At 36.3% G+C, this 24,367-nt stretch overlaps 1 protein-coding gene across 5 annotated transcripts in view; it reads right to left on the reverse strand.

Annotated features, from left to right (window-relative positions):
• The window catches only part of GRIA2 (glutamate ionotropic receptor AMPA type subunit 2), a 159,272-nt gene extending 135,283 nt beyond the window's left edge, over positions 1-23,989 (reverse strand). For 2 of the 5 annotated variants that reach the window (XM_053216802.1, XM_053216803.1), the window contains exons 1-2: positions 23,465-23,988; positions 22,801-22,941 (exon numbers count right to left, since the gene is read on the reverse strand). In XM_053216802.1, the coding sequence (XP_053072777.1) occupies positions 22,801-22,941; positions 23,465-23,552 (229 nt within the window). In that variant the 5' untranslated portion in view covers positions 23,553-23,988. Of the gene's footprint in view, positions 1-22,800; positions 22,942-23,464 lie in introns of all 5 variants that reach the window. The other 3 variants (XM_015084764.3, XM_015084765.3, XM_015084768.3) reach the window with 2 other exon arrangements.
• Positions 23,990-24,367: the final 378 nt, after the last annotated feature.

The following is a 24,367-nucleotide window of genomic DNA, read 5'->3' on the forward strand; positions in this document are numbered from 1 at the left end:
AAATTATTTGCAACCCCCAAATCAATCCTGGCAGCATTGCTTCAGTAAAGCACCAATGGGCAGAGCACTTGCTCAATACACATACTAGCCGGCTGGAGCCCAACAGGGCAACATTCTGCCTTCTTGTTAGCTCTCAGACTATAAAAAGTACCCTGTTTACAGCTTATTTAGTACCAAGTTTTCTCCATTTTTATGTGTTCTGTTGGTGATTTTTCTGTTTAAAATGCCAAGCATGGGGGCGCCTGGGTGGCTCAGTCGGTTAAGCGTCTGGCTTCGGTTCAGGTCATGACTTCGCAGTTCGTGAGTTCAAGCCCCTCATCAGGCTCTGTGCTGGAGCCTGCTTTGGATTCTGTGTCTCCCTCTTTCTCCTTCCTTCCCCTGTGTGTGCTCTGTCTCTCTCTCAAAAGTAAATAGACATAAAAAAAAATTTTTTTAATGCCCAAGCATAATGCTGAACATGGTCCCAGGGCAGGTCCCAACTGTCAAATGTTCCTAAGCATAAGAGGTCTGTAATGTGCCTTACTGAGAAATTGGATGTGTTAGATAAACTGTTCAGACATGTATTCAATGTCAGTGGATCAACAATATGTATTAAATAAGGTATCTGAAACAGAAATACACATAAAAAGGTTATGTCTCAATCAGGTTGATGGAAACATTGTGACCGAAGAAACTAACTCTGTATTTCCTTAGGAGCAACGGTTCAGTATTCCCTAATTTGGGATTCACAGCAATTTCCTAGGACATAAGTACTGTGAATAATGAGAATCAACCACAGATACTTTTTAAGGAAGAGGTATTAAACTCTTCTGCTGAGTCACATGAGACTAGCAATCTCACTAGAACCTCTATCATCAGTAAGTGTACAAATCAATCTTCTTGATTTTCATCAAGAAAAAAAAAAGAAGTTATTTAGTAAACTGTACTTTCAACCTACCAGTAATGTATGACTTCTTCAGTGTACTCTCATTTTCTGAGGCTAGAGATTACCTCCATTATCAACAAGGAAAAGTTGACCACAAAAAATGAAATCCCTAAATCTCTAAGCTTTCTTCTTCTGTTAGATATATTTAATATTTTTTCTACTGAGTACTCATATCTGATCATTAGTGATGCATTTGTTAAAACACAGGTGAAGTTTTTTAAAATTTATTTTAATGCATATTTATTTTTGAGAGAGACAGAGACAGAATGAGAGTGGGTTAGGGGCAGAAAGAGAGGGAGACACAGAATCTGAAGCAGGCTCCAGGCTCTGAGCGGTCAGCACAGAGCCCAACACAGGGCTTGAACTCACGAACCGCAAAATTACGACCTGAGCCGAAGTCGGATGCTTAACCGACTGAACCACCCAGTTGCCCCCACAGGTGACGTTTTAACGTGACTGATTTTTAGAATTAAGAACTGAGAAATGAAGCTTATCATGACCATCACATTCAAAATTGAAAAGCCACATACCTAAGATGAAATATCAAAAAGACAGAAAACATTCAACTATGTTGCCAACATAAAGAAAGACCCTTTGAAAAGAATGAGATGGCAAAGATAAAAAATACGAATATATAGGTTTTGTAGAACTGTTGCAGAGAGGAAAGAAAAACAACTTATAATTAAATACAAGAAAGGTAATGACCAAGATCAGTAATGTGAAATGGGCAAGCCAAATATCTATGATTTATGTCATTGCTCATGGTGTCCTGCTCATTCGCTTCCTTCATTTTAATGTGTAATCTTTGTATTGTTTCCAGCAGCACTCACAATTATGTGTCTCTTACCCAGGGAAAGAGGCATGGTTTCCAAAATGGCACAAAAGCTATATTTTAAATAATCATGCAGAGAGTAGAAAGGGAAAAAGTGAAGATCTGGTTTAGCATTATTTAAGTGCATATAATCATTCAAGACAACCTCGGACTTGGTTAGATGTTCTACATAGCAAAATGAATGCTCTGTAGTTTATTTTAATTGTATTATACTAGTAAAAATAATCTTTAAAGGTATCGTATGAATAAATTTGAAGGATGGGTTAATTTCAAATGCTTATTTTACATTAAATAAATTCTAAATGAGTAGGAAAAAAGTCACCTTAAAGAGCTATCTAGAGAAAAATAATTAAATGGAGGAGGGCAAATTATCTGAGTTATAGGGCTAAGTGTTTCTCAAATCTTAGGGAAGAATCTGTTTTCAAATAGAGAAACAGATGTGCTGGGGTGCCTGGGTGGCTGAGGTGGGTGGCTAGGTTGGTTAAGCATCTGACTCTTAATTTTCGGCTCAGGTCATGATCTCATGGTCTGTGGGATCCAGCCCTGAGTTAGTCTCTGCATTGACAGCAGGGAGCCTGCTTGAGATTCTTTCTCTCCCTCTCTTTCTGCCCATCCCCTGATTCCACTCTCTCTCTCTCTCTCTCAAAATAAATAAATACATTTTAAAAAAATAGACTGCTGAGTAGAATGGAAAAAAAAATTTCCATACAGGAATATCACTGCGAAGTTTAAGAGACTAAAGATAAAGAAGAGACTGAAAGTTTCCAGAAAGGAAATAATAAGTACACAAAAAAATAAGAATTAGACTTCTCAACAATATCTGATGACAGAAAATAAGTGTGTAATTCCTTCCAAGTTCTAAGGAAATATGATATTCATCCTAGAAATCAATATCCACCCAATACATATATATATATACACACATGATAAACCGTTTTATTTTATTATTTATTATTATGTATTTATTATTATGTTTATAATATTTTTATTATTTATTATTCTCACAAAATTATTTTAAAGGAAATTGTAAGTGATAAAGAGAAATAGATTTAATGCATATGAAGAAATAAGCCAAGAAACAGAAAGATAAGTGATCAACCACAAAAAAAGTGCCATCCTAGGAAATCAGCTGTACAGGAGGATGAAGAGCAACCAACAAAGATTGCATAAGAAGGATGGAAGGAAGTCTTTGGAAAGACCAGAATCCATGAACTACACACTGGACAGCAAGAGCCTACAAATACACTAAAACCATATAACACAAAAGAAACATTAGGAATTTCAAATACCCAATAAAGAAAACAAGCTGTAAAGGGAAAGCACAAAAAGAGCATGGTACTTGGTTCTGCAGTAAAGAATGGTCATGTGGCTATATATAATTATTAAATAATGCTTATCACTTTTTAGCTTGTAGGATAAGCCTACATATAAAGTATATGGATATAGAGTCATCCAATTATACATACAGAGTACAATGTAAATTTTCTCAATCTTGACTCAAAAACATTATCAACTCATAAGGTAGGCAGTTGAAAGGCACCACCACCTGAACGTGTTGAAATAACAACTGTGGATTCAAACATATTATTATAATTGGAACGGAAAACAATAGAGAAATACACAATTAAGAATATAATTATAGTAGTAATTGGAGTTAACCACTAGAAGAAAGACAAAACGGTAAAAGTGGTCATGTCTAGGGAGTGAGACTAGAGATAGGTAAGGAAGGCAGAAACATTGTTTTCATTCTGTCTTTCTATGTTTTCACAAGTTTAAAACATGTACAGATATAAGAGGGGAGGGAGGGGAATTTGAAAACCATCTTCGAAACAATACTTTAAAAAACGAATTGTATACAAATGTGAAAGTGTGAATAATGAAATAGGTTTCCATAGTAGACTTTAGTAATATTCATCAAATAACAGTTTTCAGATTCCGGACACAAGAATGTTTAGTCTGCACTCCTTTAAGTTGTGCGTGGCCATCTGAATAATTTTTTTTTATTTTTTTAAATCTTTATTTATTTTTGAGAGAGAGAGAGGGAGAGCAGGGGAGGAACAGAGAGAGAGGGAGACGCAGAATTCGAAGCAGGCTCCAGGCTCCCAGCTGTCAGCACAGAACCTGACACGGGGCTTGAACTCATGAACCGAGATCATGATCCGAGCCGAAGTCAGACGCTCAACCGACTGAGCCACCCCGGCGCCCCCCATCTGAATAATTCTAACCAATGACATGGAAGCTAACATAGCACAGCCCCCATCTGGGCCAAAGCATTTAGTTACTGGATCTTCAACTCCCTGGCCCCATCTTCTCAAGCCATAGTTGTCTTGGAAAAATAACTCCTACAAGTCAATGGGAAAAAATACCAAGATGGCGATGAAGGCTGGGCAAAAGATCTTAATAAACAATTTGTGAAAAAAGAACCATAAATGTGTAAGGAACATGAAAAACTTTTTTTTAATAAAGAGGATTTTTCTTGCTATCTAATACATAAGGTTTTTTTTTTAATGATAGCAATGATATTGTGAGATATTTCATTGATTGTTGATAGGATTATAAATTGGTATGGACTTTCCTTAGTATATATCAGAAATGATTAAATGCTTCAAGGCCTTTGATGCTATAATTATGCTTCAGTCATCAGAAATGAGGAAAAATACATATGCAGAAGGATTTTCAACCGCAGCAATATTTTATAATGGATAAAAGAAGGATTCAAACAAAATCTGCAAAATTAGAAAATGATTAAGTAAATTATGGGGATGAATACTATGAAGCTATGAATTTAGGTTTACAAATGTCTCTACTGCCACCCAAGGACATCAAGTATAAAAGCACTGGAAAAAAAACACATAACTATTAACAAGTGATCATTTCTTGGTTAAAAATAGTGATGATATTTTTTTCTTTTAGATTTCTTAATCTGTAACTTGTATAATTAGGAAAAGTTTTTGCATTAATTTTGGAGGGTTTTTTTTTTATATGAATATAGTTGACACACAATGCTGCATTAGCTTCAGGTGCTTGCTCAACATAGTCATTCAGTTTCTCTATACATTATGCTATGTTCACCACAAGTGTAGTTACCCTCCGTCACCATACAAAGCTATTACAATATCACTGACTGTATTCTCTATGCTGTGCTTTTATTTCCATGATTTATCCATTCCATTAACTGGAGCCCTGTATCTCCTACTCCCCTTCACCCATCCCCCCCACCCACCTCCCCTTGGCAACCACCACTTTGTTTTCCGTATTTACAGGTCTTATTCTGTTTTTGTTTATTCATTTGTTTTGTTTTATTTAGAGTTAGATAAGCATGTAAATAAACATGTCCTGAAGTAGATTCACTTCAGAACTTTGAACAAACTTAGAAATAAATAAAAATGAAGAGAAGCAAACGTAAATATGATTGAGTGCTTTGAAATACAAATTCTCAAAGAAAACTAAAAGTAAATGGAAAGCTAATACAACCTTTGAGGTTTTAAATCAAAACAAAAATTATTATGACATATAATAGCCATTTGGACACAAGTGAAAGTATGGCAAAAGAAAAGCAGAAGTAACTCCTTCAAACACAACAGGGTCTGTGTTCCATGGAGCCTTCTTGAAAAATTTTCCTCTTTAGTCTACCTTCATTCTGCTCCATTTTGACTCCAGGACTATATTATGTACACCCTTTAGTGGTACATCACCCATTTTTAATAGAGTGGCATCAAATGGATTTTTCTTATCACTTTCCTCTGCCTTTAGGAGGGAGGGGAAGAAATGAGACTAAGCCAATATTTACAAAATATTTAATTTAAATTTTTTTTTAAATATAAATAATTTTTAACACTGTGGTTCTACTGATTTAAGGTTTTTTTTTTTTTTCACCTAGGTGTAATTTTTCTATTCACCAAAAGATATATTAAAACACAAACAAATGACTAGTGTCTTTCAGAAATTTAATGAAGTACATTTTATAAAATCTTTATCTTGAAAGTGACAATCTTCCCATTTTAATGACCATGGCAAGAAAATGTATTAGAAAATGCATGACAGGGCCACATGAAATTCAGAGTTCTACAAAAAGTGGTGATTAAAGATTTACAGCTTTCCCTGATATTTAGCCAAAACTATATGTGCACGTCATATACCATGAGACAAATTGAAAGTATTTATTGATGCAAGTAACAGTTTACTGTTTTATTTAGCATTCCAGTTTAATAATATTTATATCATAAATAGCTTGATATTTGGCTTTAGAAAGCCCATAAAACTAGTTCTTATGACAAACTGAGGATGAAACTATATATTAGTTAATAAAACCATGAGGATATGAGTTCCTTTACCTTTCTTCATTGCGTGTCGATTGCAGTCCTTGGTTTTAATATTCTATTTGTGAACACATATGGATTGTTACACTGAATTAACTTCAAAGTGATACTCAAAAGCCAAGTCATAGTCATAATGCATTACTTAAACCTTGATATAGGTAAAGAAATATGTAAAACTAGCAGTCCATTTAAGGGATATTAGAGCTGTGACACAAGCCAAAAAACATAACAAAATCCTTTATTTATCCCTTTGGGCTCAGTTAATGTTCAAAATCTGACATCCTCTTTTGTTGATCTGAGACCCAGTGACACAAAAGCACAATTTATAAGAATAGCACTGTTCAGGAAATAAGTGCCTTGCATTACTTTACATTCCTTCGTCTGTAATAGAGTTTTAATCTTGTTTATTTCATTTTCTGGGTAAATTCCCTGTTCATTTTTAACTCCCTAAAGAACTATTTACTCAAGAAAAAAATCTGATAGCATTTCAAAACAAAGAAAAAAATGTATTTTTTTTAGTATATGTTGTGATAATTGGCTAACCTTATAAAGGAAAAACTAAAGCTAGATCATTACTTGAGCATTTATATCAAACAAATCCAGATGAATCAAAGATTTATTCTGAATCACAAAACCAAAATAGGAAGGATACTAATTTTAAAAATGAGCAGTTGTTTTTCTTTAAATAACTTTGAGTGGGAAAAGTCTTGCTGAGCAAGGCATAAAAATCCTGAACAATTTCTAAATTTGACTAAAATATAACAGTAGTGTATTCTTAAAAATCATGAACTGAAATCTTGATTCTGAAAAATCATACACAGGTTAAAAGAAAAACAAAAATAGCCACAAAATCAACAAAGTATATGGATACTTTAATATATATATATATATATATATATATATATATATACCATAAGTAATATATATATATATATCATAATATATACATATGTCCATAAGTAATAGAGAACCATAAGTAATAAGTAATAAGTAATAAGTAATAAGTAATAAGTAATAGAGAACCATAACCCAATAGAAAACTGAGCACCAGGTTATGAATAGGTGCATAAGCACCCACACACACATAGATACACACATGCAGAAATGCAAATAATAATGTTAAGAAACTTTTAGAGTTAGTGAAAAGTTATTATTATAAATTTAAGCAATTAAACACCAGTGGCAAAGCTTTGAAAATTTTAATAACACAGGGGTAAGGAGGGAAAATAAGATAAAAACAGAGAAGGAGGAAAACCATAAAGAGACTCTTCAGTACAGAGAACAAATTGAGGGTTGCTGGATGGAGGGATGGGTTAAATGGGTGGTGGACATTAAGGAGGGCACTCTTCGGGATGAACGCTGGGTGTCACATGTAGGAGATGAATCACTGGGTCCTAGTCCTAAAGCCAAAACTACACTGTATGTTAACTAACTTGAAGAGAAATTAATTTTTAAAAAATTAATATTGTACACTACTAATAAGATTGGGAAAAAACAGGCATACCATACACTCTAAGTAGGACTGTAAATTGTTATACCTTTTTTGGACATGTAGCATAATTTTAAATGCAAACACCTTTTGACTCAATTAATCCATTCACAGAAATCTATTCTGCAAATTCATTCGCACATGATATTAAAACAGATAGGAAAAAATAGAAAAAAATCACCAACAAAAGACAGAGCTAAATAACAAGGGAATATTATACAGTGACTACAAAGGAAAAGGAAAATGTGCAGATAAAAGAAGCACTTCAATTTCTGTTAAGTTGGAAACAATCAAGATACAGACAGCATAGTGCATATGTCATACTGGAATTTCCGGAAACCATGAAGGTGATAATCTAAAAGAAGTGGAATTGGGGAAGGGAAAAAAGACTCCATATTTATTATATTCCCTTTTGTAGTGTTCATAAAATTACCATATGGATGGCTCAGTAGGCTGAAGGTCAGACAGCTCAGGTCATGATCTCAGGGTTCATGAGTTCGAGCCCCACATCAGGCTCGCTGCTGTCAGCACAGAGCTTACTTCAGATCTTCTGACTCCCTCTCTCTCTGCCCCTCCCCTGCTCAAGTTCCCTCTCTCAAAAATAAATAAATATTTTCTTTTAAATTACCAAATACAAGAGTTACTTTCATCAGAATTTTTAAACCTCAAAAATAAAGACCATAAGAATCTATATTCTAATTTTCTCCATGTTTTAAGTTCTAAGTCATTCACAGTACCAAAATGTTATTATTCACAAATATTTTAATTATTTGATATTTTTCCTTTTCATTAAAAACATCTTTTTTTTTTTTTTTTTTTTTTTTTTTTTTTTTTTTTTTTTTAGAGAGAGAGAGAGAGACAGTGAGCAGGGATGAGGGGCAAAGGAAGAGAGAGAGGCAATCCCAAGCAGGCTCCATGCTCAGTGTGGAGCTCAACATCGGGCTTGATCCCAACACCCTGGGGTCATGACCAAAGCCAAAATCAAGAGTTGGATGCTCAGCCAACTGAGCTACCCAGGTGCCCCAATCCTACATCAGTTTTTTTAGACAATCACAATTTTCCACATGAAATTCTCAAACTACTACAATAATCAAAGTTTAGATTACATAAAATCTGTCTTAACATTATAAGAGAACTACCAATGTGTTAGTTCAAATTACAATAACATTTGTAACTACTTCATAAAACCTACTATTGTAAAAATTGTAACTTATTTCTTCATAATAAGCTAAAATAGTATTTACAACAATTATATAATATAGCCCACATCTAATTAATTTATAAAAAGACTACCCAGCAATTTCCATAGTCTATACCAGTTCAAACTGAACTTAAAAGCTTTTGGCAGAGAGGGGAAAAAAAAAGTCATGCAAAATAAAATAAAAATTATCATTTCCAAATATGATTCAAAAATGAAAACTATTTTTGACAGATCTTCAATTCACATTACAGTTACTATCACTGGTTCTTCATTGGACCACCCAGTTTTCAACAATATTCCAAATCCGATATAAGATAATTATTTTTCAGCTTCCATCAAGACAATTTTATGTTTTCCTCACAATTTCTGGAATTACCATTTCCAGCCTTAAGACAGTTTGATTCAAATCTACTCCCAAGGCACAGAATAATATTTATAAATGACCTAGAAACCATTACTACACTACACACACTAACATAATAAGAAAATCACCTAGCTGACCTAGATAAACTACTACCTTTGCCATAAAAAAAGAAGATTTGGGACGCATGAATAATTTCCAATATAGAAACCTTATCTTTCTCTGTCATCTCAGAGATCATCAAGAAATTGGCATAGAACAGGTATCTACTAAAAGTTTGAGGAAAGAGGTAAAGAAAGAAGAAAATCCTGATATAAGTTTTGATGTATACTAACAAGGTAGGCATAAGTATTTTGAAGATACACTCTTGACTTTTACCCCAATGCATTCTACATCAGGTCCAAATCAAAAGTTATCAATGTAACTTTATCCTGTAAATACATGGATTTGCTTAAAAGAATACTTTTGACCCAAGTTCTGACTATACTACATGAAAGAGTTCACATGCTGCTAACTACAATATGAGGCAGCACTGGATTAATGGAAGTCAACACAATATGAGGTAGTGAATAATTTATGAACTATGAAAAACTTTAGCTCATTCACAGATTTCCTTATTTTTACTTATTGTCAGTGGTTACATTTCCTTAGAAAGTGTCTCTCCATTCTCCAAAGTAATTATGCTCTAGACAAGTAATTATTTGAGAGGTTTTCAAATCTCTGAGACCTTTACAACAGAATAGGAAAAGGCAAAAAGAGCCTCCCTTATTCATGCTGAGGAAGGAACTTTAAGGAAGATGACACGGGGCCAACCAACCAGCAGCAAGATGCAGACAACTGGTCCACAGGGAAGACGTCACAATGAACATGTCCTGTGTTTAATGTCACACATAGGAAACATCTACCATCATTGTTTACTTGCTCAAATATAGTGATAAAAGTGGTAACTGAATAGAATCAAATATTCACAATTAACAATGCTAACCAGAATCTACATTTTTGTTAACTTATTCATAATTTTCAGTTCTTTCTGTTTATCTGTTGAATTCTGCAGAGAGGGTTTGTGGACCAAGAGCACACTAAATTCTTGTAAGACGTGTATATTCACCAGTTTCCTAAAGATGATAAGAAAATAAAACCCTAGCCTCTAATATTAGTTGGAGTGGTCATATTAAAGAAGCTTATTAATTTGAAAATTACCTAGAGAGCTACATTAGCCCTCCTTACCTGCTTTCCCCTCCACGCATCTAAAAGTATAGAGTCAAGTACATGTGACTAATGTACACTAACGGGGATAGAAATTACTAAAATTAGCAACATTAATCACTATATTATATTGGGCAACTCTTATCATTGAAATCTGACAATCATATTATGAGGTAGGTATTACAGTGACTGTCATTTTACAGAGGAAAACACAGGCTTAGAAAGCATGGCTGATACATACAGAGTCACGTAACTGATAAATGTTGGAACCGTAACTTCAAACCATGTCTGCTCATTTTAATAGACTGGTGGCATTGCCATCTAGGATGGGGGAGAAGCTCTGACCTAGGAAGTAGCAGGCTTCTCCAGGCAAGAGCTCCTCCACAAATCTGCAGTAGCTTAATTCACTCAAGTTTCTGTTTTCTCATCTGAAAATCAGTATAATAATTCCATTTAGCCTATAAACTTTACAGAGCTACCTACAGGAAAGGCCAAATGGATGTGAAAGTGTTTTGCAAAGATGAAAGCTATACATAAATGTAAAACTATCAAATACGTAAGCTCTCTGAAGGAAAGAATTTTAGTCTCCTCCATTGCTCTGAGCATGCTGTTTAGTTCAAAGTAAAGAGCTAGGATACAGAAAGGAAGAGAAAATTCAGATCATTTGTGACAAACTAATCAAGGCATTTATTTTCTCATTTAAACCCCCAATAATATTATCAGGCATGATGAGGAAACAGCCTCATGTAACAAAGAGGAAAAAAAAAACTTTGTATCATAAAGCTACTGAGCGTATTCAAACTCATTTTTGCTGAATGCAAAGCCTGGTCTCTTGACTGCTTTTCACTTAAATAAATATAATTTAATTAAAGAAGTAAAATAAAACATTAGGAATCTATAATGTGTACAGTTCAAAAAGATATCAAACTACATCTTAATTATGAGCTTGAAGGATCTACCAGGAATAAGATGATTCAAAATTGTTGCCATCCTAAATGTTAGTGATATGTGACAAAGGGAAAGATGTAATACCACTCAAATTTCAGCACCTCAGTCTTTAAAAATCATTTTCATAATTTAGTGCACCAAGCAAAACTTTAAGAGGCTTTATGGCTTATTTTGCTGGTCTTTTCTTTGCCACCGAACAACATATGCCCTGCCCTGGTATACAAACAGTAGAAAAAGATTCCAACAAGAAACTAGAAATGCATTTTTCTTTATCCCATTCCCCCTCTTAAAGCAATGCATATCAAAACTACCTAAAGATCCTAACATAGGAAGTAATAATAAAAGTTTGCCAATTTTCACATACTTAGTGCCAAACACAGTACGCAGTGTTTTAGGTCTATTGTGTATCCTCAAAACGGTCCTCTAATGGATGATTCCCTTCACAAAGGTGGAAACTGAAACTTACCTAGATTACACTTGTCTAATGCCACACACCTAACAAGCAGACTAGAATTTGATTCCAAGTTCAGACTCCTAACTGATGCTACTCTGTCTCTCATGATATCAAGGCTGTAAGAATCAAAGTTTTTTTGGGTTTTTTTGTTTGTTTGTTTTTATTTTCACAGGCAAAGCATTAAGATGACAATCCCTGACTCTCTGTGTTCTGAGTATAAAGATGAGGATTTATAGTCTTTCCCATCAAAGAACTAAAACTATATAGTTCCTTGATATTCCCTGTGCATTGTTGCCTTTGTTCCTAGAATTTCCTGTCCATATGTCAATTAGTAATAACACCATAAATTTGTAAAGACTAGAAAGCTGTTAAAATAAATAAAGCTATAAGTTGTGAAACTGCTCTGGACTTACAAAGCTCAACGTCTCCCTTTCATACAGAAACTAAGAACAAGATTGAAACTTTTCAATTCCTGACAAATACAAGACACAAATAAAGAAAATCATGACATAAGTTGAAATGTATCTTTTAAGAAAGACTAGCAAGGCACAGACCTTTCCTACCACTCCTAAAGATCGCTTCCAGAACTTTCTTTGCCAAAGGATTGCTCTGAGAGATGCTTTTCTTTCTCTCTCTCTCTCTCTCTCTCTCTGTCTCGGTAGTCCCTCTTCCCACTCTAGAGTTTTAGGAGCTATTTCTGTGGTAGCTGGATCATTGAAAACAGACAGCCCCATGAAATATCTATAACCCACAATAAATACCTTACATGAAGCCTTTGAAGAATAAGTTAAAAATGTTCCAAATTACCATCACTAAAATACATATGACAATATTTTTAAATATATTTTAAACCAAATATATATATTTAATATATATATTAAAATAAATATATTTAAAAATTTTTTAACGTTTTATTTATTTTTGAGACAGAGAGAGACAGAGCATGAACGGGGCAGGGGCAGAGAGAGAGGGAGACACAGAATCAGAAGCAGGCTCCAGGCTCTGAGCCATCAGGCCAGAGCCCGACGCGGGGCTCGAACTCACGGACCGCGAGATCGTGACCTGAGCTGAAGTCGGACGCCCAAATGACTGAGCCACCCAGGCGCTCCAAAATAAATATATTTTAAACCAAAATGATCATCCTACACCTTATAACCCTTATTCTTCAGATGGAAATTATTCATTGTGTTCTGCATTTCTGTGCCAAAATGTTCTTCAATAATTTTTAAATAATTAACTTCAATGACAAAAATTATATATGGCTTGAGAATTATCATTAACTTCATTGAATTTTCTTCTAAGACATGCTAATATATTTTTAAATATATCTGGGATTGTGACAATATTATTTAGATGTTAAAGAACTAGAATGTAGCATTACCAGATAACTTAAACTAAAAGACAAATTTTTTCTGTGTTCTACTGATAAGCACTGCTACCATTTATCAAGCAGTTTTCAGTTGCCACAATGTCTCAGCTACCACAAGCAGGAGGTAAAGTTTATCATGACTCAGTGCATGCCCTTCCTAAATTCAAAATCTAGTAATATGCTCCACATTATATATTCTTATCTATACTGTTTCCCAAAACTTTTCAGTCAGTATTTTATCTCAGAATTACCAAAGGCAAATCTTTTCACCAGCTCAGAAGGATACAAAGCCTGAAATTGGTGTTGGGCACAAAAAGATGCATAACGCCTCCTTTCCTTCTTGACTCCCTCTGGAAGTCTGGAAATAGTTTCTATTTGTCAAAAGTAATATTATGATAAGAATTCACTGTTTTGTAGTAATTCAATGCCATTGTAGATGAACATTGACAACGGATGTGCAATTCGGGGACTCCATGACAAAGAGAAGCTTAAAAAACAGAATCTCTAGTTCCAAATTTCTACTGTCCCACCTAGTACATCAAGTTACACTGCCTCTTGGAGTTTCTCCTGCTTTTCCATGGCCCTCTTCCCACACTTTAAGAAATCTGGCAATTTCGATCTGCAAAAAAGAAAAGTAAATACTTTCCCCTTGACTGAAGATGCTTATTTTAAAATAGGTATTTCATTCTATCCTGTTAGCCTTGCATAAGAAATATATATATATGCATGTATATATATATATATATATATATATATATATACATGTATATATATATACGTATATATATGTGTATATATATACATACATGCGCATATATATATATATATATATATATATATATATATAAAATTAAATTGCTGACATCCTTAACTGCAATGGACTGACTACCGATGCTAGGGAATTGTACAATGAAAAGTAAATCTGAAAGAGAACAAGATTGTAATGTAAAGGCTTAATATCAGCTGCCAAGGCTTACGGGCTGAGGAAATCTTTTCCTTTCTTTTTTTAATGTTCATTTACGTATTTTGAAAGAGAGAGCACACTCTGGAAAGCATGCTAGCATGGGAGGGGCAGGGGGAGAGAGAGAGAGAGAGAGAGAGAGAGAGAGAGAGAGAGAGAGAGAGAGACAAAGAGAGAGAATCCCAAGCAGGCTCTGCACTGCCAGCATCGAGCCAGACATGGGGCTCGAGCTCAAGAACGGTGAGACCATGACCTGAGCTGAAACCAAATGTCAGACGCTTAACCGACTGAGCCACGCAGGCACCCTGAAAATCTTTTTTCTTTTTATCAAGTTATGTAACTTGAGTTTCAATTAATTTATGCTGAAGTTAGAAATGATTGACTAAGGCCATAATCTCTTATAGGGATGAGGCATCAGGTAACACTTCACTATATTTTAATAATAAGCAGAGGGTATAGTCGGATTAGAACAAATAGGTTTGGGAGATAACAGGGTTTCTCCTGTTTCCTTAACCATATTTCTATCATTTCCACCAGTGTAATTGGGTATTTATAAAGATAAGACAAAATATATTTGCCTTGAAGGATTATCTTCTGAGGTTAACTGAAATTCAATCACAGTGTAAGTATCAGAGGACCATAAAACAAGTGAATACCACAATATTTATCGATTAAAATTAATTGTACATGAAAGGCTAATAAGTGCCATAGAAATACGATGACATATTCAAAACATTTTGGATGTACTTAAATGTAGGCACTCAACTCAACCCAGTTTGTGCTCATATTTTAATTACTGAAATAGGAAAAAACAGAGGAATTAACAAACTCATAAATGAAATACATAAAACTATACAGTAAATTTTTTTCGAAGAATCTAAATAGTAAAACTATGAGGGGTGTATATGTGATTTATTTGAGAAACACGAAAAAATACAAAAATTAAAACAATCTAAGAAACTACCTCCTCATAAATTCCCTTCCTATAATTAACCCTGTTATCTCCCAACCTATTTGTTCTAATCACTTGAAGACACTTACAAATGTCAAGGTTCTCAATTTTAAAACTGTCTTTGACCTTAAGCTAAAAATCAGTAGTAAGTATTTTAAATGATTTTTTTCAAAATGTTAATTAATGTACAAAAACTAAAAGTCTAGAATGACAAGTTGAGGGACTTTTGCTGAAGCAAATTACCAACAGGATGAAAACAGGACAAAGCTAAATTACTGGAAAATAAATCCTTAAGGTAAAAGGTTGATACAAAAAACAAACAAACAAAAACAAACAAAGGCATGCATATAAAAAATTGTACACATTTGTGCAAATATTAGAGCAACTAGCCGACAACAAGACACTGTGTCCATCAACTCCTCATTCTCAGATATCCTCTAATTAAAAGAAAAAAAATTGCAATTTGGTACTTTTTTTAAAATTTGCACTAAAAGACTAACATAGAAAATTGTGGTGTAAGCTATTGTGGGGGCAGGGGGAGACTAAGACAATTTTGTGGTCATTCAAGGATTATGTATAGTCACGCTTTGTGGAAAATCCAAAATTAAAATGGAAGCCGGGGACACCCATAAGTGTCAGTACCTTTGTAATGGAGTCTTGCATTCTGACCACCACCAACATGGCTTTGGCATCATCCTAACAGCATTTGTAAATCCTCTTTAAAGTGTGTATTCTACTTATCTTCAGCAAATCATTTTTTTTTTATTTTTTTAATTTTTTTGAAGGAGAGAGACAGAGACACAGAGCAAGTGGAGATGGGGCAGAGAGGGAGACACAGAATCCAAAGCAGGCTCCAGGCTCTGAGCTGTCAGCACAGAGCCTGACGTGGGGCCTGCACAGGAGTCATGAGGTCATGACCTGGGCCAAAGTCAGCCGTTCAACCAACTGAGCCACCCAGGCGTCCCTTCAGCAAATCATTTAATATATAGCAATGTACCTTAAGGAATAAAGATGATAACACTGAACATATGCAGCCTGTAGGTGGAAATGAAAAATATATTACACCTCTATCTAAATAGGATATGAGGCAGTCACCAAGTAAATTGTTTCTTTTGAAATCAAAATGAAGAGGAAAAGCAAAATTCTGACTTTAGAAAGTATAATTCTATAATAAGAAAATCTCCTATAATATTAAATGTGTTTAATAGATAAACAATCATTAAGTCGCTCAATGTACTAGGAACGGGGACAGGGTTTGTGAAGGATAGAAAGACAAAAAAGGCATGATCCTGCCTCCTTTAAGAAGGCCACATTCTCATTCCCCATGTTAATTTTTACATGATTTCATTCTATAAATTAAAAGTATCAAAAATGATAAAAATAAATTGAACAGTACTGAAAAATAATAGGTGTCAAACTCCTAATCAACACCATTGTAAGAACCACATTCATCTCCTTTTTTTTCCCCCCAAATTAGTAAAATCTGCTTTGAAAAACATTTTGATGTATGAAATTTTTTAAATTGGGGGAGATTTTCAAATTTTAACCCTGAATTCAACAACTAATTATCTTATCGCACTGAAAAGACATAGTCATAGAAGAAGTTTGTCAATTAGTTATTCAAATCACTAGAGAAAAATCTCAGAAATTTTTACTGAAAATTACCATAATAAAAAAGCTAACATTTTAATCACATCTAAGGAACCTTCAGTAGGATCCAGTTGGAAAAGAAAAAGAAAAGGAAATATAATTTACCCAGTGGCCATTACCAATCCCAATAAAACATTTAAATCTAAGACAAGATTTTAACTCTGTAATGCATCCTTTGTTCACTTAAAACAAAAATCTCTATTTAAATTTAAATGTTATTTTCTGTAATGGCATTTGCTTTGCAAATTAAGTATTTCCATTGACTTTTTTTAAAAAGAGAGAAGGAGAAAGAGGAAGAGAGGAAGAAGGAAAAAATATACTCTCTGAAAACTCTATACAACAAAACATGCTGGACTAATTAGGAAACAATTGCTCTTTTCAGCCTTCCTTAAAATTCGGGGGGCTCTAGGAAGTTGAAAAGTCTGTACAGTGCTATTGGAAGAGATTATGAGAGGATCCGAGGTCTGAGCATGAATCAGCATTTTATTGTCATAATGTCACAGTGCAATGACCTTATCACTTTAAAGGCTTGATGTGAAACGGAAATGCTCCATACTTCTTGAGTCAGCAGGTTGAAGCCTGCAAGACCTCAAAAAGGAAAAAGCACAGGAATAAGTTTTCTTTAATATCAAGCTTCTAACGTTTCATATAGTATTTTCATTTAAATATTTAACATCTGTAATCCCAAAATAGAATGTTTCAACTGATGCCATTCTTTCTCTGATTGTATAGTGTAGTATAGTGCAGTATAATGTATCATTTTCTTGAAATTCTCTTGTGATAAGTAAAGTATGTAAGTTTAACTACAAAAAAAACCAAATAACTAATGACAAATTAGTTATTCTTACATATAAAGACCTACGTCTTTCTTTGTAACCTTCAATTGATTATAACAATATTTACAACACCAGGTTGTAAGGTATTGTGTTCTGGTACATGTGTCCCAGTTTTCTTCACACCATGAATTCTAATCTTTGCTTAATAGCATCCAAGTTGATTCTAATTTTGCAAAATGTTTGCATATGTTGATAACTCCAATTTTAGTAATTCCCTCAATAAAAATGGCAAGACATGATAACCCAGCCCATCTATAACCACTTATAATCTATAACTATACATAAACACACACACACACACATACATACATACATACATACATACAATCACATTCCAGCAAATTGTAATAAAGATTTAGCAAACATTAATTTTATGAACACAGATACACAATTTTAATAATTCACAACTAAAATTCAATGATAAGAAATAAACCTCAAAAATGATATCTGCAGAATCAAGGTTTAAAAGCTGAAAAAAATACACGTTTACAATTCTCTCTCTTCTAAGAGCATTTACAGTCAATGTTGTCCATGGATGCCTTTAGTAATCATTTATTATTATTATTATTATTAGTCAATTTTACAAGGATATTTAAGATAATCTATGCAAACTCAAAGACAATTGTTTTTAAAGGGCATTGTGAATTATTTTTCAAACAGCATTCTAAGTGAAGTTTTTCAAAGTGGATGCATTCATAGATTTTTTTTCAATTTCTCTAAATAAATCTGTTTACAATGTTTCAAAAGGTATTTAGTGTGCGCAACAGTTTTATTAAAGAACAATATTTTCTCCAACATCCCCATCTGCTGGCTTAGAGAAAAAGTAGATTTTTATCTGTTATTTCTTTACATATTTTTATAATTTATTTTATGGAATTGAAATATAAAATTATTGAATTATTTTAATACAGACTAATAGCAATTTGTCAAAGTCATCCATGAAAAGAAATAGAAAGGAAAGATTTTGAAGAGGAAACTTAATCCTTAAAAGTTTTCATTCTAAAGCCCTATGGGATCAAATTCTCATGTTTATAGCTGCTTTAGACTGTTTTAGTTTAAAGAAATTTTAGGAATGAGCACAGTATTAGGTTATTAAATTTTTGATAGTGTAAGAATATTTAGTATTTTCCTAATATTTGCTGTTTTGTTAAACTATATAAAATAAGTGGTGTGTACACATATGCCCAAATCAGATTTATTATTTTACAAAAATTTTCAGTTACTGTAATACATTGCTTTTGTGTAAGGACTATTAGAATATCTTCATATCCTCACACTAAGGTTCTTAGACAAGACCACAGTGGCCTGTGCACACTAAAGGCATCAAGGTCTACAAGACTTTGAAAACAATTTAAAAGAGCATAGAAGAAAAATGTTAGAAGAAGAAATGAATTTCTATGAGAAAAATATTCATTTATTCCCTGACAACGAGAAGGAACTCAATATATATTGAAAAAAGGAAGGAAGGGATTGGAGAGGGAGGAAAGAAAGAAAGAGGGAAAGAAGGAAAGGAAAGAAAGAGGGAGGGAAGGATGGGAGGAAGGGAGGGAAAAAGGGAGGAATTCTTGAGGTCCCTCACTAGTCTGAACTATTGAACACATCAGATGCTAGTCTTTTTTTTTTTTTCCAGTTTTATGGTTTGTATTTTCTGAGAGTAAAGGTTTAGGTTTTAACAGTTTTCAGGAAAAAAAAACTCTCAGTACTATTTCTAGCTAAGAAGAAAGAGAAGGAGAAAAGAAAAGGGGGTGGGAGGAGGGGGAGAGACAGAGCAAAAGAAAGAATTGGAAATCTGTCTTTATTTCCTCAGGTACTGATGGCAACAAATGGGAATAAACAGATACTTTCCTTATCTCACTGCGACTGTGAAAGAGGAAGATGTGGGAGTTCAGTGCCCTGCACAGTCCTTTTACCCAGCTCACAAAATAATGACTTCATTTCATTTGCATAACTTTAACCCAGTTGGTGGATCTTGCTGGATCCTTAAATCAATGTCAACCTACACATTCCAAATAAGTGCCTTCATCTCAGGAATAAAATTAAATGAGTAAATGAATTTCTTTTATGTTACAAAGTTATAAAACTCCACTTTCTTAATATAGAAATTTAACTCTGAGAATCTTACAATTTAAGTAGGTAAAACAAGAAGCTACTGTATGAACATTGATTGATGACACCTATTTTAATAATGGAGTTAAAAAGTAGAATTCCTTACATTTCTGGAGGAAATGAGAGAAAGTCATTTTGGTTTTAGCTATCAACATATTTGATGTTGCCTTCCACTTCATAGTGAAGGATCGTGGACTCCCCTGACAGAAAAGGCAAGCCAACAAAGGCTAAGCATTGGAGACAAACCTGGAGCAGGATTTAAATCATCAAGACGGATCTTGACAAATTTGATATTCAAGATTTCCATTCAGTTCTTGACTGCTGACTTCACGACTGTAGTTTACATGAGCATAAAAGAGTTACACTAATTTTACATGTTCTATTGCCCTTGGCAAAACGAAAAGAAATGAAGGACACAAATGCTCCATTTCTTGTTACAATCTCTAGATTGTGAAATTCCTAAGGGAATGAAGAAAGCGAGTCGCAAAAATGTTATTTGCTCAATGAGTCAATGTCAACTCCAGAAAATTCTATCCAATGGGTCTCCTTTGTATAACAGTCCCTTACTAGTTCTCTTTAGCAATCAGTAAGATTACTTATAACATGGGAGTAGTACATGCCAAACTTGAAAAGACATTCAGTTCTTCACCATGATTTGTTTTAGTGTCTTCGAATAATAATCCATGGATGAATAATTTGGGGATCTGGAGACATGCATTTTTATTTCAGCTTCATTTTCTGAGAAAAAAAAATCTGTGCAAAATGACGATTTGATCTTCCCAGTTTCTCAGAAGTGTGGTCAAACAAATTGTTTGTGTGTGTATGTGTGTGTTTTCAATGAAAATCATGTGCCATGGATGTATTCATTCTGTGGAAATTCATGGAGTTATATATGTATTTAATACACATTTTCTGTCTGCATATCTTATTCCAGTACAATTTATATTAAAAATAAATCTATTCAAAAATATTGAGACTGAGGACCTAAACTAGTTATAACCTAAACCAAAAGTAATCTTTAATCTTTACAAAGACCCAACAGTCATTCAATATCTCTTAGAAGCAAGGAATATTCATTTTGTTCAGTGGACATATCTGTCATCTTCTTACTCTGGCCCTCTCACTATTTTCACCAATGAGTGAACTTCTCAAACACTGACCATTTTTCAAAGTGTACCTGTCAATTACTTTCACCCTGTATTAAAAATCTACATACTTCCAATAATCATAGTCCTTAGTTTCATTACTTTTCAAAGCATTTTCACACTAGTATACAATTACATGCAGTTAGATACTTAGCACAGGCGCGTGTTAAACTCTTAATTCAGGAAAAGAAAAATAGAAACTTGATATCAAAACAAATAACCTAAATCCGGTAGGTCAATAGGTCAAATATAAAAACCTTCAACAATTAAACTACAACAGTTTCTTTGTATTTGTATATGTACTAAAATTGTTCCAAATATTCCTAATATTCTTCCACTGAGTTTTTTAAAGCTGCAAATCTACTTTAAGACTCTCTCTCTCTTCCTCACCCCTCACCCCCACCTTTAGTTTCTTTTCTCACTTGGTTCATATATATATATATTCATATATATATTTATATATATTCATATATATATATATATATATATATATATATATCTGGCACTGAAAACTTCTTAAATAGGCTGTTTATAAACAATTGGATTGTAGACACCTAACATAACCACAATAATGCCCCTGTTCTACCAGTAAAGGAAAACTGTTCCATTCCTTCATCCGCATGATGGTAGTTTCAAAATGAGTTGATGATGTTCCTGATATACCATAATCAAGCTAACCCATCGACTCTATGATTAATGCTCAGTATGGGGAATTGAGATGGCAACCAGTTTGTCTAATGTGGGAACGCTGCAGTTGGGCTTTTTCTGGGGTAATTTTCCGCTAGCTCCTTTACACTGTCGCCAAAGTGGAAGGTGGGCCATCTGCAACCCACCCCTCCAAACTGTTAACTATGAAATAAAAACCGAGAACATTAAGGCAGGAAAGACTCTCCCAAGCCGGTTGGCAGGAAATGATGGCAGCTGCTAGGAAGGGGGCAGGAAGGTACAGTGGCGCCGGCTGCACTGCCCACGCCGTCGCAGGGGTGGGAGCGCCAGGACAGGAGCCCGCGAACCCTTCCACTGAACCTTTTAGAGACTTAATTGCTTGGGTTCTATCACTCTGTCCGAAGCCTTGGCAGAGCTTCATCGCGTGTCCCGGAACCCCGCGCGGAGTGCTAGGGCTAATATGGATAACTGCAAAGACTAAAATGGCTGATCAGCCACTTCTTCAGATTTCCAAACTCGGCCGGCTCCAACTGCTTTCAGGTCCTTCAGCTCTTGCTGCCTTTGCTGGAGCCCCGCTACCTAAGAACAAAGCGCACCCGGCCGGCGAGCTGACCGCGGCGCCCACGGCAGAATCGCCCCCTTCAACTTAGGCTCAAGCTGAACAGAGCAACGAGAGATTGACAGCGCTCCCCCTCCACCCCTACCCGACCCGGCCGGGCCCTGGGCCTGCGTCAGCCTCGGCTCCTCGCCGAGCCTAGCCGCGCCCCTCGGGTGGGCGTTACGTAACAGCCCCGAACCCAACTCCAGAACCATTTTAACAACTTGTCCCGTCGAGGTGGGTAAGATGGGGTTCCAAGGGTCCAGACGATGAATCCGTCCTGGGCCTGTGGATTTAAATCCAGGGCTAGGAGAGGAGCGCAGCTGCCGGGGCAGGCGTCGGGGCTCAGCAGTCCCCGTGGGATCTATCCAGCAGCCCGACAGCGCGCCCAGGGAAACAGCGTGTTCTCTGTGGTCAGGGTACCACCAGGCACGCAAGGTGGGGGGAGGGGGGAGGCGGAGGGACAGGGAGGGCTTCTCTTGAAACACCCAAGACTAGAACCCCCCGAACCTAAGGGAGCTCCCTCCAGCTCCAATCACCACTCCACCTCCCTAGTGCGCACACTTTTCAATGCCTTTCGGTCCCTCTTCAGCCCCCCTCCCCACACACACCGCCAGCGGGGGTCCCCCAGATTGCAGCCACTTTCTCCCTACGCCGTCACACGCACGCGCGTGTGCAGTCACTCACACCCACACACTGACACACTGAAACACACACGCCACATTCACACTCGCGGGCGCTCCGCGTGCGGCATCCAAAAGACATGAATATTCATTACTTACAAGCATTGGTGACTGCGAAGCTGTTTGCTACCTCCAAATTGTCGATGTGGGGAGTCAGTCTGAACTCCGAAGTAGAAAACTGAACCATCCCTACCCGAAATGCACTGTATTCCTGATCGGCGCCCCTGGGAAATAGCCCCCCTGCAAAGAACAAACACCAAGCAGAAGAACAGTGTCAGTGCCAGAGAAGGAAAGGAGGGGAGCCCGCTAGCGCCCAACAGCCCAGGAGTCTCTTATTCAGCTAATAGGCCGGATAAACACATCAACGGACTCGGGCAGCGGGGAGCTGATCGTCCAAATGGTAGTTAAAGGGTCAAGGCACAGATGAGAGTCTGAGGGCAAGGTAGGTGGCCAGAAACATTAGCCTTTCCTGATAATCACAAGGTTTGCATTCAGACCCTCTAGAGAATCTGAACAAACAGGAAAATGTTGTTTAAGGCAGAATTAATAAAATTTGGAGATCAGAAATGAGAACACCTTTTCCTCTTTTGCACCAAAGCCAATATACATGCTAAGAAAAATATGTATATTCTAGGCAGTTTAAATCTGGAATGCAGTCAAGGTATGACATAAGTCTACATGACATGAATTAATTTGTCCACTGTGAACAAAGATTACCACCAAATTATGCACAATTCAAAAGCAGAGCACAAAGGGTACCTACCTATCTGTATGCTGTTAGAAGAGACACCAAAAATCAGTCCCCATAAAACAGGAGAAAGGAGGGCAGATATATGCATAATCTTTTGCATTTCCAAGAAAAGTAGAGCATCCACAAAATACCCCCCTTTTTTTTTTCCTTTTCCTCCTCTTCCTTCTTTGGCGGTTTTCCTCAGCAAATTAGATCCTCTGCATTTTGAGACAGCAATTTAGCACCAAGCTTCTAAAAACGTGAAGTGGAGGCAGAAGGATTCCTATTTCTCAGGTCCTGCTGGTGGCTGATGATGCCCTGCGCCCTGTCCCTGCTTCCGAAGTCCGGAGGACTGGCTGGATGCAGTTTTCAGCGGAGCTGCCGCTGTGGTTCCAGTGCCTTAGAATATTCAGCACCCTCCCATGCACTCACACACACTCACCCTCTCTCGCGCTCTCTTCTCCCTCTCCCCTCTGTCTCACACACGCGCGCGCGCGCGCACACACACACACACACATACACACACACACACACACACACACACACACACACACGCAAGTCACAGAGGATCAGGCAGCCCCGGGCGCGCGTGCGCGACTCGCGGCAGGCGGCTGGCGCGCGCGTCCCACCCCTCCCCCGCACCCCGCACCCCGCACTGCCCTGGCAGCGTCGCGTGCGCGGAGCTGAGAAAGCGCGGCTCAGAGCCGGGCCGCCACGATCCCTGGGCTAGACCTCGGGTCTCGCGAGCTGTCGCGCCCATCGAGCGCTTCCGCCTTTCAGCACCGAGGACAGCGCTCCGCTCCTAGCCTCGTGCTACCTTTGTGCCGCCGCTGCAGCTGCCGCTGAGATGCTCCAGCCTGGACCAAACGCAGCAAAGCTGATTTCCGGCTGCTGTGCAGAAGCCGAATTGCTAATTGTTGCCGGTGAAGCGTCCTC

This window comes from Acinonyx jubatus, chromosome B1 (genome assembly GCF_027475565.1).
Source record: "Acinonyx jubatus isolate Ajub_Pintada_27869175 chromosome B1, VMU_Ajub_asm_v1.0, whole genome shotgun sequence".
Taxonomy (NCBI): domain Eukaryota; kingdom Metazoa; phylum Chordata; class Mammalia; order Carnivora; family Felidae; genus Acinonyx; species Acinonyx jubatus.